The sequence below is a fragment of the Balaenoptera physalus genome, assembly GCF_965194825.1.
Source record: "Balaenoptera physalus genome assembly, chromosome: X".
NCBI lineage: Eukaryota > Metazoa > Chordata > Mammalia > Artiodactyla > Balaenopteridae > Balaenoptera > Balaenoptera physalus.
This window is the reverse complement of record NC_138903.1, coordinates 4,960,287-4,978,813: the sequence shown is the minus strand read 5'-3', so window position 1 is coordinate 4,978,813 and position 18,527 is coordinate 4,960,287. Positions and strand designations below refer to the sequence as shown.

The 18,527-nt window shown below is 45.7% G+C and overlaps 1 protein-coding gene across 4 annotated transcripts in view; it reads right to left on the bottom strand.

Moving 5' to 3' along the window:
- The window catches only part of LOC309652441 (steryl-sulfatase-like), a 344,513-nt gene that overhangs the window by 185,369 nt on the left and 140,617 nt on the right, over positions 1-18,527 (bottom strand). For all 4 annotated transcript variants that reach the window (XM_082446232.1, XM_082446233.1, XM_082446231.1 and 1 more), the window contains 2 exons: positions 16,310-16,447; positions 3,484-3,643 (listed from right to left, as the gene is read on the bottom strand). In XM_082446232.1, coding sequence (XP_082302358.1) covers positions 3,484-3,643; positions 16,310-16,447 — 298 coding nt within the window. The remainder of the gene's footprint in view (positions 1-3,483; positions 3,644-16,309; positions 16,448-18,527) is intronic.

The window sequence follows — 18,527 nt, the reverse complement described above, 5'->3', positions numbered from 1 at the left end:
GATCAGGAACGGCGCTTGCTTCTTGAGAATTACAAGGCTGTACTTGAAGGAGAGGGGTCTTCTGAACAAAACTCCTCTCATTCAATGAAAAATGTGGAAAAATGTGAGGGAACCTCATTAAGTGACTGTCATATAGCCTGGGTCCAACTCTCTGAATGTGTTTATTCACCTGAGAAACGTAAATTTAATATTGCTCAAGCAAGAAATCAGGGAAGCTGATTTCCACCAATCTTAGTGGGAGAGAGTTAGGCTGTTTTCTAAAGAGTAGATACCTAACGTATCAGATTTATAGATGGATACGGATAAATATGAGGATATTACCCAGATGCTCTTATTGAAAAGTTTTGATGAGGTTTTCATTATGTAGGTAACGGCATTTTCCGTAAAAGAGCAATAATAAGCTTTTGAGCAGAATTCTCACCCTCAGCACTTCCAACATATTGGGCTGCATCACTCCTTGCTGGAGGGTGGCATCCTGTGCATTGTAGGATGTTTAGCAGCAGCCCTGGCCTCTATCCACTAGATGCCAGCAACATCCCGAGTCAAAACAATCAAAAATGTCTCTAGACATTGATAAACGGCCCCTGGGAGGGACAGTCACCCCAGCTGAGAACCATCCCTTTAGATGGTCAACGTCTCCAGGGCAGACACACAAGGATGTCTTCTAGACCTGGCTGGTAACATGATCTAAATAGTATATTGTGAGATCATTTTATTCCCATGAGCAACCTGGAAGCAGACTGCTGTTTTCTTATCTGTGCTGTCTCTTGGAGGACAATGACATCTTATAGAGCCTTGGACCAAAACCCAGACATAATATCATTGGGTTGAGCTGGACCATCAACAGGTGAGATCCATTGAAAGAACCTTCAGTACTCAGAATGGGTTCCACTGATGACACTGGCTCATGCACAAAATGTTTGGGTCAGCTTAGGAGGGAGGCTGCTTCCTTCCTCAATGGGCACGTGTGAGAAAAACAGGATGACCGCCATTAGCCTCAGATTGGGGTGGGTACGAGGTGCCGGCAGCAAGATCTCCCTTTAGGGATCTTCCTCTTTGCCTCTGAACTTTTCCCTTCCCTTGGCTCTTCCCAGTGAGGTGGAAAACCAGTTAAAGATAGTGTGAAAGCAGGGACTTCCCTGGTGGTCCAGTGGTTAACGCTCTGCGCTCCCAATGCAGGGGTCCCGGGTGCGATCCCTGGTCAGGGAACTAGATCCCACATGCATGCCGCAACTAAGAGTTCGCGTGTCGCAACTAAGAAGTCTGCATACCGTGACTAAAGACCTGGCACAGCCAAATAAATAAATATTTTAAAAATAAAAAGATACTGTGACAGCAGAGAGTACCGACGAATTTAATATCATGAACCATGAGAGAAAAATGTACTTAATGAAACTATCTGAACACTCAGTGTGCACTGGTCACGGAACTATTCAGATTTATTCCAAGGGAAAGAACCAGGGCCAAAGAGTAAATAACATAAGGGGTGAGAGTTTTAGTTTTCTGTAAGAAAAGACTTTTGATGAGTTACTCCTGCCAAGTTTTCTGTCATTAGAGGGGAAGAAGAATATTTTGACTGGAACAGAAGCTCTTAGAAGCCCCTTCAGCCCTCATCGTGATGATTCTCTGAGCCCAGATGGACATGAAACGTGTAAGTGGAAACAACTCTACTTCCCTACCTGTTACCTCTCAATATGGTGGGTGAAACAAAAATGGCAAGTATTCATGCATCTCTACTCTGCACTTGACATGCTCTAGTGCTTTCCATCCTGTGCAAGTGTGAACCCATTTGCAGGAGAAGAAATCAAGGCCCAGGAAGTTCAATGCTTCGGCAGCAGTGAAGCCGCAGCAGTATAGCTCCGGGAATCTCTGCTCTTCTCTGGAGCGCCAGCTACCCTGACGGTGTGGTCCAGAGACCCACGGGGATGCCTGAGACCCATCAGGAGGTCTGTGAGCTCAAACTGTCTTTGCAGTAATTCAAAATGTTATTTGCCTTTTGTACCACCACTCTTTCATGAGCTTACGGTGGGTTTCCCCAGTGGCTCCATTATCACTCTGTCAGCCAATGCAATGTGTGCTTGGGCCCTCTTGCGTTTAAAAACTTTTATTTCCAGGTTTAATTGCTCATATGACAAACACTGATAGATACTGCCCACGGAAACACAACATCTTTGGGCTCCTGGATCTGGGAAGAGTGTACATGGATCTCGAGACCACAAAGTTTGAGAAGGGCTGAACTCTACAATTCTGCCTTTCCCATCTCTGTGTGTGTGTGTGTGTGTGTGTGTGTGTGTGTGTGTGTGTGTGTGTGTGTGTGTGTGTGTGTGTGTGTGTGTGTGCGCGCGCGCGCGCGCGCGCACTTTGAGAGGAAGGTATACCTAATGCAGAAATTTGAAAAAAAAAAAAATATGAAGAGTGAACCAAGGTTGCACACAATGGGAGGTGAGCAAACCTCTCCACGGACTCAGCTCTGGCTGAACTGTAGTTTTCGTCTCTGGTTTCCAGTTTCCTCTTGGTTCTGTCGGCAGCTGAATTTGAACAAGATTTGCAGCCCGTGTGCCTGCCGTCACCCTGGATTGCCACCCAACTAATGAAAACAATGAATCAGTGTGCCTCACTTAGAACTCTTCAGATTGGTAATAACACTTAAGGAGAAACCACTGGCGATGCCATCGGAAGTTGTATTTAAATTTAAGAGAAAGACATTTCATTTAGAACTCGCTAAATGAAGACGTGCTGGGAAAAAAGGGGCCTGACTAGGGACCCAACTGCCTTTCTCGCTGCTGCAGCAAAGAGCCGGTGAGCAGGGCCAGGAGGAGAGGTGTGGGACGAAACAAGGGAGGTTAGAGGGCATCTGTCCAGCTGCCCTTCTGCAAGACGACGATGGGCACAGACGAGAGAGAGAGAGAGAGAGAGAGAGAGAGAGAGAGAGAGAGAGAGAGAGGAGAGAGAGGGAGGGGGAGAGGTTCCACGGAATGCCAAAAGAGGGAGGCTCAGTTAAAGACCGTCCACCCCATAGGATTTCCCTAGTGGCACAGTGGATAAGACTCCACGCTCTCAATGCAGGGGGCCCGGGTTCAATCCCTGGTCAGGGAACTAGATCCCACGTGCATGCTGCAACTAAGAGTTCACATGCCACAACTAAGGAGCCCGTCTGCCACAACTAAGGAGCCCGCCTGCCACAACTAAGGAGCCCGCCTGCCGCAACTAAGACCTGGTGCAACCAAATAAATGAATAAATAAACAAATATTAAAAAAAAAAAAGACTGTCCACCTCCTTCAGGCTTTGGACTTTATTTCCCACTGGGCTAACAGGATGGACAGAGCTGTGTTTACATTGCTGGACCCACCAGTAAGTCCCATAACTGGGCGTGGATAACGGGTCCAGCCGGAAGTAGCACATGCCACCGTGCAGGTGAATCGGAACACCCTTGCCCACAAAATCTGAAGGAGACTGTCCCGAGCACCTGGGAGTCACAGTACCTGTCTTCCGGCAGAGGGGACCCCGCAAGTTTGGCCACCGTGGGGAAGATGTCCATGTTGCTTGTTGGCTCATCGATCTCCAGCCCAGCCTGGATCACTCCCGGCCATCGGAGGATGCCTGGAACCCGGATGCCTCCTTCCCAGTTGTTGGCTTTTCCCCCTAAAATGCCGAAGGAGAGGCATCAAGGAGATTTATACGTCTTTCCAACACGTACCTCAATGCACTCTTCAACGCTCAACGTGGGGTGGCCGATTTGGAAGAACCTAGTGATTTAATGACATGGATTCAATGAGAATTTCACAAGCAATACAGTATCTCTTGTGGTGAAAAAAATATATTGGGTTGGCCAAGAAGTTCGTTTGGGTTTTTCCATAAAATGTTATGGAAAAACCCAAACGAACTTCTTGGCGAACCCAATATATATATATGTCATGGTCACTACATGCATGACACACGGCCAGCATTGTCTGGTGGACACAAGTGCTGACTCTGTAATCAGGGAGACTCAAATCTCGCAGCAACAAAGACTTATAACAATGTTTCTGGAGTCATGGGGTTCAAATTCCATTTCTACTTTTTACCACTGGTAGGAGGCAAAATAATGGCACCCCCAAATGTCCACTTGCAACCCCTGGAATCTGGGGATATGGTACCTTATCCGACAAAAGGAGAGATTATTCTGGATTATGTGAGTAGGTCGAATAGAATCATGAGCGTCTTTATAAGGGAAAGAGGGAAGCAGGAAAATTGGCATCAGAGCAGCTGAGGCTGTAGTCAGAGAGATTGGAAGGTGCTACGTCACTGGCTTTGAACAGAGAGAAAGGTGCCCCAAGCCAACGGACGCAGGCGGCCTCTCGCCACTGGTAAAGGCAAGGAAACAGGTGTTCCCCGAGAGCCTTCATAAAGAAACACGGTTCTGCCGACACCTTGATTTTAGCCCACGTGGACCCATTTTGGACATCGGACCTGCAGAACTGTAAGATCATCCATTTGTGTTGCGTTGAGCCACCCAATCGGTGGTGATTTCTTGCAGCAGCCCTAGGCAATGAAAACACCAGTTCTGTGCCCTTGGGGCCATGGATCAACCGGCTGTGCCACACGTTCCAGACTCGTAAGATGTGAGTATTCCACGGGATTATGATCCCCAGCCTGAAAGACTGGGGGCCACTGACCATAGCCATTTTCATCATTGCTATTATTTTATCACTGGCATAGCTCTTACTGTTTAGTTGGGAAAACGAGCTTTGCACGTATGAGGCAATTCGAAAATAACTAAATAGAGCATGAAAGGGGTATCAGGAGGGGCTGGAGGGGTGAGCTGGGAGTGGGTCACAATGTCAACAGAAGATGCTCCCCAAGGTCTCTCACTAATGGTCCTCGGGGAAGGGAGACAGCAGCACGGTGGCCTTGGGCTCAAAGAGGCCAGAGATGCTGGATCCCTCCAGCAGGGAACACGCAGATGGATGGGAAAACAGACACGCTGCTTCCCCAGGAGTAGTTCCCCATGACTTTATAACAAGCTGTGCATAACTCTGATTGCAGCCCAACAAAAAGCACAGAGGATGCCTCTTCCCTGGGAACACGGGCCCTGAAGCAACAGACTTTGAGTTGCTTTGCGAAGGAGAAATAGGGTTAGCAGAGAAGGACAGGGGATTGCAAGGGAGATACAAGAAAAACAGGTGAAGCAGTGTGGATTCTTTCTGAAAATGTCTGAACAGAGAAAAGAGCATGGTCTAAATTTAAAATTTGGTCGAGTAATTGTCAAATTCACGCATTTAACGTCCCGGTGGCACTTGGCCGTGACAGGAAGTCACAGACAGATGATGGCTGAGTTAATCTCTCCAGGAAGGTGCAGAGAAAATTCTTCTACCATTCACTCCGAGACTCTTGTCAGGAACAGCTGTCTCTAAACCACGCTTCTATTTTTGTCTTTACGCATGCTGCCACCCGGCAGGTCAAATGCCTTTGAATGGCAAGAGCATATGCTTGTCATTCTTTTGCTTGATGTGGGCACAGAGTTTTATGAAATACTCTATTTGTCACGTTTTGTCCTCTTGGGCATCTCCCCGCCCGATAACACTGGTTCCCTGGATTAATGGGAACCACAAGGAAGCACGTGATGAATCTCATTCACCCTAAAGTCTTTCTCACCCAAGATGCCATAGTTTACACTCTCCTCGATGTATTCAGTCCAGGGACTAAATCCCCACCAATTATAGATGGGAGATGTGACAAAACTGCCCAGGTTCTATCAAACTATCATCCACCTGTTATCAGGGCAAAAATAAACAGCAGCTATCTGCTCATGTCACTGCTTGAAGGAGAGGTAAAGAACTGAAGAACACCCTTAAAATAACTGACCCGGTTTCAAAAGCTAAAGGTGACTATTTAAGCAAGACATCAAACGGCTAAATCATCTGAGCCAGGGGGTGGCACGTGTTTTCTTTGAAAAGCCAGGGAATAACTATTTTAGGTGGTTTGGGTGGCTTGCCCAACCCCTCAGAAGCTCAGAAGCAGGAGGGCCAGACACCAACAAATCAACATGGCTGTGTTTCAGGAAAACTTGATGTACAAAATCAGGCATCAGGCTGGATCTGGCCCAAATGCCATAGTTTATTGAGCCCTGCTCTTTTTCTTTTTTTTTTTTTTATTGGAGTATAGTTGATTTACAATGTTGTGTTAGTTTCTGCTGTACAGCAAAGTGAATCTGTTATACATATACATATATCCACTCTTTTTTTAGATTCTTTTCCCCCATAGGTCATTACAGAGTATTGAGTAGAGTTCCCTGTGCTCTACAGTAGGCCCTTATTAGTTATCTATTTTATGTATAGTAGTGTGTATGTGTCAATCCCAATCTCCCAATTTATCCCCTGCCCTTACCCCCTGGTAACCATAAGCTTCTTTCCTACATCTGTGACTCTATTTCTGTTATGTAGATAAGTTCATTTGTAGCCCTTTTTTTTTTTTTTTTTTTGATTGATAGATTCCACATATAGAGCCCTGCTCTTAAAGTTATTGAATTCAGATTTGGGGAGAAGGGTGAGTGCATCAGCCCTGACCATACTCCGTAATATTAACTCCTTCAGTGTTAGGGGGGAAATGTCACCGCAACTTCCACTGATGATTTATTTTTTCACTTAATTGGACTCCATATCTTCTGCAAGAATGAAAAACTAAAGAATCTCTCCTTCAGCCTGAAATGTAAAGTAATCACATCCTGGCTCTGGGCCAGCCTTCCAATACCATTCCTTAGTTGAGCGGAGTCTCACCTAAGTGCCCCAGCAATCAACTCACCCCATCGCGCCTTCTGCAAAGTTCTGCTGCTGTTTTCTCTGCCAGGATTTTCCTCCAACCCCCAGTCATTTCTACAAACCCTCGAAAGCCTGCACAACACGCCCTTCCTATCTAATCAAGTCTTCTACAACCACTACCACACGTAATGTCTTCCTACTCTCCATTTCCTGGGCACTTTTCAAGGTTCTCGTTTATGGGAGGTGTGACAATCAATGCGATCCCATCTCATCATCCCAGCGGGACCAAGAGTACTTGAGAAGAAACTCTAATCTACTGTTGAATCAACTGTGGTCCACAGCGTAATACCTTCCAAATAGAGAAGGTCCAATATATGCAGTGAATGAACGAAATAATGGATGAATTGATGCAGAGTATTCCTGGTGGGGGGGGGGGGGGAAGAGAACCTTACAGATGGGAGTGGTTATAAACTCCTGTTTCCAACCTCTTTTGGTCCCTTAACTTTGCTAGGCTTTTTCATTCCCCTAACCTGCTGCATTCCACAGTTCTCTCCTGCAGAGTCTTATCCAACAAGCTTACCTTCTTAGTCTCACTGTGCATTCCATCCAGGAAAATGAGCTCTATTAGCACGAAATACATCAACTCCCTGCCCTCCCAGACCTCAGTTTATCCACCGATGTCACATCCCCAACCATGTCCCCCTCCAGGCAACCTTGGCCTCCGTCACCCACAGACCACATCACTCCCACCTGCTCCGTCTCAAAAGTGAGTGATCCCAACACTCTATTATCTAACCACAAACCTCTGCCTTCCAACACAGCTTTCTCAACCTTGGGCCCAAACTCTGCAATATTGAACCCTGTCGTACCACGGTCACACGTTTTGTCAAATAAAACCCAATGCAGTCAACTCGTCGAAGACTGTGATCATTCAGTAGTTCAGTTTTCTACTTAAGTGGACAGTCCCAATTGTTCCAAATGACACTTCAATTTTTGGGATGTTTGCTAACTTTATCCTATGTGGTCCCGATGACCAGCTCAGATCATGCCATATACCATTTCCATCACATTCTTGCTAAAAGACTGGATCCCAGAGAACCTCTGACACATATTCATGCCTTCCCAGTACGATACCAGCCCTCAAGGAAAATATCTATCTGTTCTCTGTAAATCGAGATCTTCTCAACTTTGTGCATCTGGTTAAAGTGACCAAATGGGGTCCCTTCCTGTTCCTGGAATCCAGTGTTCCCCACGTGCGGCTGGCATGTCATCCCTCCCCCAGAACACTACTTGTCACCCCCATGCCCCGCCCTACCCCACCTTCAGTAGGTAACTGTTTCCTTCTGCAGAGAGGAAACAGAGGGCTTCATTTGGGAACACCTTCAAATTCCAGCCACTATCCCTTCTCAATGCACCAGCACCTGCTCTCCGCATTCCCTCCCAGACTAGACAAGGTCCCTCCTCCTTGCAAAGATCAATCCTCCTACATGTTGGGTCTCATTTCCCACAGTCTTCTCAGAAATCTGACATTCTCAGCTGTCCCCTGTACCTTCACGATCCGTCTACTGAAGCTGACTTGAGAGAATGAAATACACTCCAACCTTCCCCATGACAAAGCCCCCCTTTCACAGCCCGTCTCCCTGCACAGACACGTTTCTGAAAAGAATGTGAGACACTGCTCACCTTCCGCCCCGCTTCTCTCCAGCCAGCCTCTGCCCCTCAGTCTCCACTGAAAATACTCTTAGGAGCGTCACATGTATAATATACACAATGGACCCTTGGGGTCTACATCCTACTTGACTGTTTATCAGCATCCATTTCTACGAACCACGTTCTTCCCTGGATCTTCCCTTCCCTCCCAGTTTTCTTCTTATTTCCCTGTCACTCTCTCCGTATTTCCTTTGTTGGATCATCTCCCATATCACCTTTTATGTTCGGCTTGGTCCCTGACCCTCTTCTCTTCTTACGCTAAATGATCCCATACACCAACCCCATATAGGTCTCTGCCCACGAGTCCTAATTCCTAAAGGGAACCTCTGTCTAGCGAATCACACCAGCCAAACACGTAACAGACAGCTTTGACGTCTTCCTTTCCCTCAAACCCAGTATCTAATCAATCACCAATACCAATGGGTTTACCAATACAACCACGTTGATTCATTGCCCTCTTCATTGAGTTAAACCACTGATCCTTCAAACCTAAGCTCAAGTGGTTTTTCATTTACATATTCACTCAAAAATAATTTCTTACAATATGTCAGGCACTATTCTAGGTTCTGAGGATACAGATGTGAGTAGAATACATCTGGATCGTAGTTCTTGCACTCTGGCAGATATCAGTATTCCTTGCCCTCACTAAGGGCACTTAGGACACACTGTGCATGTACTGACTTCTTAATCATCTCGACAGTCTTCTACACTCCTATTATTCAAATTCTAAAGACAAGGGAACCAAGTCTCTGCCTGGGAGTCCTAATTCCTCAAAGAACTTCTATCTACCCAATCACACCAGCCAAAAACATGAGACATCTTATGTTACCCCTCAATTCATCCCTATGTTCACTCCTTTACCCTCTCCTTATAGTGGATTTGGGTGATATTCTTGACCTCCAATTTTAACTACTACCCAAATGGCAATAACTATATATATATATATACACACACACACACATACATATATATATACACACAATATATATACACACATTTCTTTCTATGTATCTATCTATCTACCTATGTCTGTTCATCTATCTCTATCTATCTACCTACCTACCTATGTCTGTCTATCTATCCATCCATCCATCCCTATCTATCTGTCTATCCATCCATCATATCTATCTATCTATCTATCTATCTATCTATCTATCTATCTATCTATCTGTCTATCTATCCATCCATCATATCTATCTATCCCTATCTATCTATCTATCTATCCCTATCTGTCTGTCTATCTATCTGCTTCATTCTATCGGACATACTAACGTGGACGTAGGGTCCCTTTCATCGGCTACATCACCCAGTATCCCTTGTTTACACCTTCATCTCTAGCAACCTTGAGCTGCTGTTTTGCTCCCTGTAAGCATCTCACTCCTGCCTGGAATGAACTCTCCACCTCTCCTCTCCCAGCCGACACTTCCAAACATCAGCCTGCAAAAGGTCCGTGTCTCCTGGGAAGTTCTCTGAATTCCCAGGTTGGGGGAACAACGTCTAATCGTCCCTTCTCAGAGCTGCCTTTCTAGTTTGTTATTCCGAGACCATCTCCTTAGATGTCCATCTCAACCAAAGAATATGAGCTACTAGAGGCTGGGGACCCTGTATTCGCTGTCATTATGTCCTAGAAGCTAGCCCCGAGCCTGGCATACTATGAAGGCTCAATATATGCGTGCTTGTCAGTGGAATTTAACTGAAGGAATGCACTGCTAGGTGAGGATAACATGTGAGCTTCTTTCAAAGAGGAAAAGCCTGGGGGATGCCTCCTGGCATGCAAGTCCTGATACTAGCAAGACCAGCCAGCTTTGCTCTCTCTTGGGGAGCTGATGAAAATGTTTGCTAAAATCTGAGGAATGAACCTGAATGTAACCACCTCCTAATAAACTACCAGAGCCTCTTGCTGGGTTTTTTTTTTTTCCAACGAAAGCATCCGTTGCTCTGAAAGCTGTGTGACTGCATGAGGCAAAGAGCCACCAAACTCAGTGACTGTAAGAAGCAACTCCTAAGCCATATGGGCTCCAGCCAATCAGTGGCTTTTGGAATTTGCACTTCAAGGAGAACTGCCAGAAGCTGCAGTGCCTTTCTTGCAGGCATCAGGGAATTCGGAAAGCATTTCTCTGCACGTGGAGAAAGTCTACTTTCATGAACACTCAGGAAGATACGATTTTCAGCCCTCACACCCACCAACCAATGCTTCTGCAGAAGCCATCTATAGAGTTAATTTATCCACTCCATTGACATTTATTACTTGCCTTTAGGCAGAGTAAAAGGGAGGCGGGGGTTGAGGGGGGAGCCTCTTGCTGGGTGACCTTGACTTGGGAGAGGAATGAAAAGGAAGCCAGAGCTAGGAGTATGATGTTCTCATCTGAGACTTCGGGGAATTTTCAGCTGTGAGGAAGAGGAAGGAAACTCTAAACTCTAAGAAAATCTTACGGAAGTTATTCTGGTCCCAGCTAAGGGAGAAATATTTCAGGGAAAAGGTGAAAATAAGTTTACAAATATTACATGCTAGGGAGGGTGTGGAGAAAAGGAAACCCTCCTACACTGTTGGTGAGAATGTACATTGGTGCAGCCACTACAGCGAACAGTCTGGAGGTTCCTTAAAAAACTAAAAATAGAGCTACCATATGATCCAGCAATCCCACTCCTGGGCATATATTCGGACAAAACTCTAATTCGAAAAGATACATGCACCCCAATGTTCATAGCATTACTATTCACAATAGCCAAGACATGGAAAACAACCTAATGTCCATTGACAGGTGAATGATAAAAGAAAATGTGATGTATACGTACAATGAAATAGTACTCAGCCATAAAAAAGAATAAAATAATGCCATTTGCAGCAACATGCGTGGACCTAAAGATTATCATACTAAGTGAAGCCAGACAGAGAAAGACAAATACCATATGATATCGCTCATATATGGAATTTAAAACATGACACAAATGAACCTATCTGTGAAACAGAAACAGACTCACAGATATAGAAAACAAACTTACGGTTACCAAAGGGGAAAGTGGGGGAGAGATAAATTAGGAGTTTGGGATTAACAGATACACACTATTTTATATAAAATAGATAAACAGGGCTTCCCTGGTGGCACAGTGGTTAAGAATCTGCCTGACAATGCAGGGGACATGGATTCGAGCCCTGATCTGGGAAGATCCCACATGCTGCGGAGCAACTGGGCCTATCCACCACGGCTACTGAGCCTGTGCTCTAGAGCCCGCAAGCCACAGCTACTGAGCCCACATGCCACAACTACTGGAGCCCATGCTCTGCAACAAGAGAAGCCACCGCAATGAGAAACCCATGCACCGCAATGAAGAGTAGCCCCCGCTCGCCACAACTAGAGAAAACCTGCGCGCAGCAACGAAGACCCAACGCGGCCAAAAATAAATAAATAAAATAAATCAATTTTTTTTAAAAGTTAAAAAAAAATAGATAATCAACAAGGTCCTACTGCATAGCACAGGGCACTATACTCAATATTGTGTAATAACCTGTAAGGGAAAAGAATCTGAAAAAAATAGATATATATGTGTGTATAAATGAATCACTTTGCTGTACATCTGAAACTAACACAACATTGTAAATCAACTATATTTCAATTAAAAAAAAAAGGAGAGAGAAAAAAAACTAGTAGTGTCACTATCCCCTCAACCCCACACAATTAAATTAATTTTTTGAAATGCAGACTACAGCAGAATCTAATGTTTCTCTGATTAAAAGCGATTAGCGGGGCTTCCCTGGTGGCGCAGTGGTTGGGAGTCTGCCTGCTAGTGCGGGGGACACGGGTTCGAGCCCTGGTCTGGGAAGATCCCACATGCCAAGGAGCAACTGGGCCCGTGAGCCACAACTACTGAGCCTGTGCATCTGGAGCTTGTGCTCCGCAACAAGAGAGGCCGCGATAGTGAGAGGCCCGCGCACCGCGATGAAGAGTGGCCCCCGCTTGCCGCAACTGGAGAAAGCCCTTGCACAGAAACGAAGACCCAACACAGCCAAAAATAAATAAATAAATAAATAAATAATAAAAATAAAGGAATTCCTTTAAAAAAAAAAAAAGCGATTAGCTGTTGAACTCTGTGTAGTGATGTAATCACAGCCATTCTACCAAGGCGGTCCATAGGTTTCATTAGTGAAACAGGCTTGAGGAATACAGAGGGATCACTGAGCTCAAATAGTACAGATTTTTTTTGAGCGGCAGACTGAATAATGGCCCCTAAAGATGTCCATTTTGGAATCCTTGGAAGCTTTGAATTTTACCTTGTTTTCTGAAAAAGAGACTTTGTAGATATGATTACATTATGGATCGTGCGATGGGGAGATTATCCTGGATTATCTCGGGGGGCCCTAAGTGACAGTAGGGGTGCCCTTATTAGAGTGAGGCAGGATGGGATGCGACTAGAGAAGAGAAGGCAATGTGAGGAAGTGTAGATCTTTTGGAGCAGTTCTGATGAAGACTGCAAGTCAGGATTGTTCCGAAAGGATGCTCTTTTGGTCGATGAGTTCAAATGGTGTGATTCCTCTGTGTTTGCATAAACCATAGGAGTGCAACTTCACAGCTTTAGAAAACAAGGCGTCTTGACACTGAGAAGTCTTTGGTCATTCCCCATAGCTAGAAGGAAGCCGCATCTTTTTTTTTTTTTTTTTTTTTGAGCATCATACCGTAACAATGTTTCACTGTGAACTTGATTTCAACTAAACTTGACAAAGGGATAATGCTTCGCAAGAGAGTAGTGGCTGAGATATTAATACACTGTCAGACACCGATGATAGTTCTAGTGTTCAAACAGAGCATTTCTAACACATCCAATATGTTTCTTAAAAAAACAAAAAAAACCAGGGAGCAGCTGTGAGCATGCTTTTCAGATTGTATGAGAACCCCAGTTCCAAGGCGTCACTCAGACCTTTGACTCTTTCTGACCCATCCTCACCATCCACTTATGTCTCCGAGGAGTCAGCCATCGACGCAAAATGCCAATACATCTCCTTCTTTGGCTCATGAGGCTCCCTCAGATTCATCAGCTGGTGGTCATCTGGTCATCTGTCCCCGAACCAAGGCTCCATCGCACCATACACGTGACTTTCTTAAATAACGTATTACTTGCTAACCACTTCTATTACTGTGATTTATGTACACGTCTCTGCAGCAGCCACTAAGCAACTTTGGAACCTAACAGACCTTCACCGGGGGAATGAATGGACGGGGGAGCCAGTCACGAAATGCAGTCTGTGACTCCATCTCGAGAGACACTATCATGTATAAAATAACATAAAAACAACTCTCCACACACAGTCCATAACCTCAAGGAAATACAACGAAAGCACCTCATCTTACTATACAGGAATACATATTTTCACTTCTCGCTTCTCGAAAATAAGACTGAATAGAGGAGGGCTGGCTGAAAGAGTGGGTTAATCCTGTTCCGAGTAGAGACACCTGTTCAGTCATTTCACCCGTGCTGAGTATCAGTCTTTTGTCCTGCACTGGGGAGGGAACAATGACAAGCAAAAGAAGTGGTATGAACATCCAGCGAGGTTGTCCAGACCCACACTGAACAGGAATCCTTCCCTCCTGGGTTCCAGGTAACCGAAGGTCTAAACAAAGGTCCCCGCCCCCCGGTGCTCAGAATTTGAAAGGACTCAGATGTGCATGTCGAGGATGTAAATAGAAGTATAAGGTTTCACAGGCTACGTGCTGCCATTGGGATGGGTGACAGACTGCCTTTTCGCTGTCTGTCTGGCTCAGGACTGGTGGATCCGGCGTTACCCCATTCCTGCCAGTTTGCAGAGTAAGCCATGTGCTTCTCTCCTCATCCCAGCTCTACTGAGGAGGGTGTGTGGTTGGGAGAGTGGAAAGAGCTCGAGGTAGAAGGACAAGAGCTCAAGCACACCCTGGCTACCTCCTTCCCAGCCTGGTCTCCTTTGGGAGCATTTCTTGGGCCCTGTTGGCCAAGTGAGGCTCTCCTTGCTGTATGCACCACTGGCATCTTGTGCCAAGAATGTCGACACCCTTGTTAAATCGCATGGGCCTCCTTAGGCTTCCTCCCACCACCCCCAACCCAACCACCCACCCAAACAACCAACCACCCAACCAACCAGCCACTTACCCAACCAATCATCCAACCATCTACCCAACCAACCACCCACCCACCCAAACAACCATCCACCCACCTACCCACCCATCTGACCACCTACCCAATCCACCACTGAACCATCCACCCACTCAACCACCCAGCCAACCACCCAACCATCCACCCACTCAACCAACCACCCACCCAACCAACCAGCCATTTACCCAACCAACCATCCAACCAGCCACCCAACCATCCACCCAACCAACCAGCCACCCACCTACCCAACCCGTTGACCATGGGCTCCTTTAGGACAGGGACCGTATTGTTGCCTCTAACCCAGTGCCAGATACACAGCTCAATCAGGGTTTTGTAAACTAACGGATGAAAGCACTCCATAGATTAGCATTTCATATCTTTGTAGGTATACTCTGATTTCCTGAGTCCCTGGGAATCTGTGAAACATCCATGTGAGAGAATAATGAAACGGCAATAAAGCACCTCATGGCTTTAGGGAGCAGAATTCAATGGTCCTGCGCTTTCCTATGCATCACGCATGTTGCTTTATTCAGCAGCCCCTACTGTTGGGACACCTTGCTTTGCCTCTTTGCATGGTCACTTCTAATCATCCTCCTCCATGTTACATCCAACCCACATCCACTGAAGATTCGGGTGGTGTCCTAACCCTTAGCACAGATATGCCCTTCGAGGTACCTCACCTAAGTCTTTGTGAAATGGGCCACATGTTATTATAACCAGGTATCTATGTCTCATATTCGCAGAGTGTATGTTGTACAAGCAACTTGGGGTCAGCAGATGGGTCTTGTCTAATATCCCCAATGACAGGTAGCTTGATCCGTCTTGGTGGTGGCTTAGCTAATGCTGTGTCAGGAAGCCCACAATGCTGTAGCATATGGAGACAGGCAGAATAATGACCTCCCAAAGATGTCAACATCCTCATCCCCAGACACTGTGACTAGGTTACCTTCCATGACAAAAGGGACTCTGCAGATGTGATTAAGGGTCTAGAAATAGGAAACATTACTCTGGATTATGTGGGTGAGCCTGACATAATCACAAGGGTCCTTAAAATTGCAGGCAAGAAAGAGTAAGTAAAGGAGATGGAATTATGGAAGCAGAGGTCAGAGAGAGAGAGAGAGAGAGAGAGAGAGAGAGAGAGGAAGGTTTGAAGACACTGCGTTGGTGGCTTTAAAGGGAAGGAAAGGGTCCATGAGCCAAGGAGAGTGGGCACCTCCAGAAGCTGGAGAAGGCAAGGAAATGGATTCTCCCCTGGAGCCTCCAGAAAGATGCAGTCCTGCTACCATCTTGATTTTAGACCAGTGAGACCCATTTCAAACTTCTGATGCCTACAACTACAAGTTAATAGTTTTTTATTGTTGCTGTAACAAATTAACACAAACTTCCAGGCTTAAAGCAACTGTAGTTGTAGAGGTCACGGGGGGAGGGTGTAAGGGGTCTTGTTTGAACCAACTACACATATGGGGCTGAATTTACATTTAGGGGGAAAACACCCTCATTTTAATGTCTGGACACAGAATGCGTGCTTTTAAGTTCTGGGGGGACCATACTGGAAATGGTCACTTTGGCCATCTGAGTTTTCAATGCCTGTGACCCAATAAAGCCCTGTATGTTTCAAGTGGCAGAAGAACAGCACCACGGCTCCAAGGTCCAGGAGAAGGTGATGAGGGGGTAAGCTGAGGGGGCCGGGCAGAGCACAGAGCTGATACCGTGGCATCTCCCACCTGGATAGATTTCTCACCTTTATAGATTCCGTTACTGCCTCCGTGACCTTCCCCTTTGACAGTCACCTCTTCTACATGTGCTCCTTGGTCCGAGGAGAAGTAGACCAGGGTGTTATTAGCCAGTTTCAACTCATCTAGAACATCCAAGATCTGCCCTGAAGGGGAGAAAACACTCCGTGTTAAGACAGTGCAATCTTTAGAAAAGAAAGGGAGGTGATTTGCCCTCATCGACTTGTCTGTTAATTTCTGATGGTGAGGAGGAGATGGTCTTATACACTGAGCTCTCCTGTGCTGATCCCAACAGGGGATGCAGCGTAATCAGAAGGAACCACAGTGGCTGGGCTCTTGGCAGAGACAATGAGAAGATTCAGTCGCTGAATTAAGTATCATCTACAAGCATCATCTGAACCTCTAGGCATCACGGGGTGACCCTGTAGGGAGACCTGATAAAGGATTCTAGAAGAATCAGGCTCACAGATCATGAGCCCCTTGGAGGAAGATGCCAGAAGAAAGAAGCCAAATTGCTGCAATCACCAGCCGGCCTGAGGCTATAAAGAAGTCTACTAGTTTTCCTTATTGACTGGAGAAAACTAAATCATCACTGTTCCTCTTATACAAACAAACATCTCTAAAACTATTTTATGATGAATGACCTTTTTCATACTTACCATAGATACCCAGGTCTAAAACAGTCCATCATGAAAATAAATATTCCTCACACTCTCCTTTTTCTTCTCCTCACCTTCTTTACCCAAACTTCACATGGTATACTAACCCCCATATAGCAACCCTTCAAAATAATAATGATACCATGGTCAACAATGAGAGTAACGGGTACCACTTGTTGAACACTCTGCCTGCAAAGGACTTTATTCCATGTTCTCTTGATTACATCATACTGAACCCTACGAGCAAAGAGCATTGGCTCCATTGCACAGGTGAGGGCAACAGTGCTCCAAAAAGATACATGACCTGTTCAAAGTCACACGGTTAGGAAGTGAGAGACCCAGACAGGAAGAGTTAAGTCTGACCGCAAAACCCAAACTCTCAAACCCTGCAGAGTTAAGTGGATGAACTCAATGAAAATCACAGAGGATTAAAAAAAAAAAAAAAAGACACAAAGGAAAAAAAGTTAAGAGTTACATCCTGAAACACCCATGGATGACATGATATGATGGCTGCTGTCTTCTTCAAATTAATCCAGGAAGAAAGGAAGTGAGTACGGAGCATGGATTAATAAAATCAGGCATGACTTCATTAATTGTTAAATGTGGATCCAGGGCATATGGCAGTTCACTGCACTTTGCTCTCTGCTTCTATGGATGCCTCAAATTTTCCATAAGAATAAACAAAACAAAACAGAAGCCAGCTGAAGATTGAAGAATAGGCTGAAACACAGACTCTCTGATTAGAAAGCTACCACCTGCTCTCAGATCAGAAGAAAATGATGGTCAGAGTAGAGGTATATAATTTACAATTTTCACGGAGATTGCTACACTCACATGCTGCTAGTTTAATTTAGTCCCTGCATGCGGTTATTGTTTGAGGTATTAAAGGGTCTGACTCGGTTTTTTGATGTTTGACAGCTAAGAGCTTTTAAGTCTCACCTCTGCCTCTTCCACTTGCGCCCAACAAGCTAATAAGAAAGCCTAGGGGCTCCCTCCCCCAGTGCCCGTGGAAGGTTCAAACTATGCCAGCTCCTACCTCCATGTGGGAACCCACATCCAAGCCCCAGCTCCTACCCACCATGAAAGCTGAATCTGTCTCCTTTCCCATCTCCCTCAAGCCATCTTCAGACCAGCTTAGGCGCTGTCCTGCTTTCCCCAGAAAGCCTCATTATATGTGAGTTACAACCTTTTCCACACCCTCTTGGTGTGACTATAGCATCACTCATCTCGACAGGGGACCATCTCTTCACTGTAGGACAATCACAACAACTGGAATTCTAAAAGGACACCAGGCATCCTTTGCAGCAGAAATAATAACTGAATATGGGTAATCCTATCCAGCAGGTAGGTCATGCCCCCCGTGGAGACAGGCCCTGCACTCCAGGGTTGCACCTTCACCAACTTGGTCCAGAAAAGGGGTAGAAGGCCGCAGAGACAACCCTCCACGGAGGTGGCAGAGATGATTTCTGATGTGAAAGCCAGACCCCAGTCATCTGCTACCAGACATATTCTTGCTATTTGATTGCAGTGCCACAGGCTAGAGTACATTCAATCTTTTTCAGTGTTT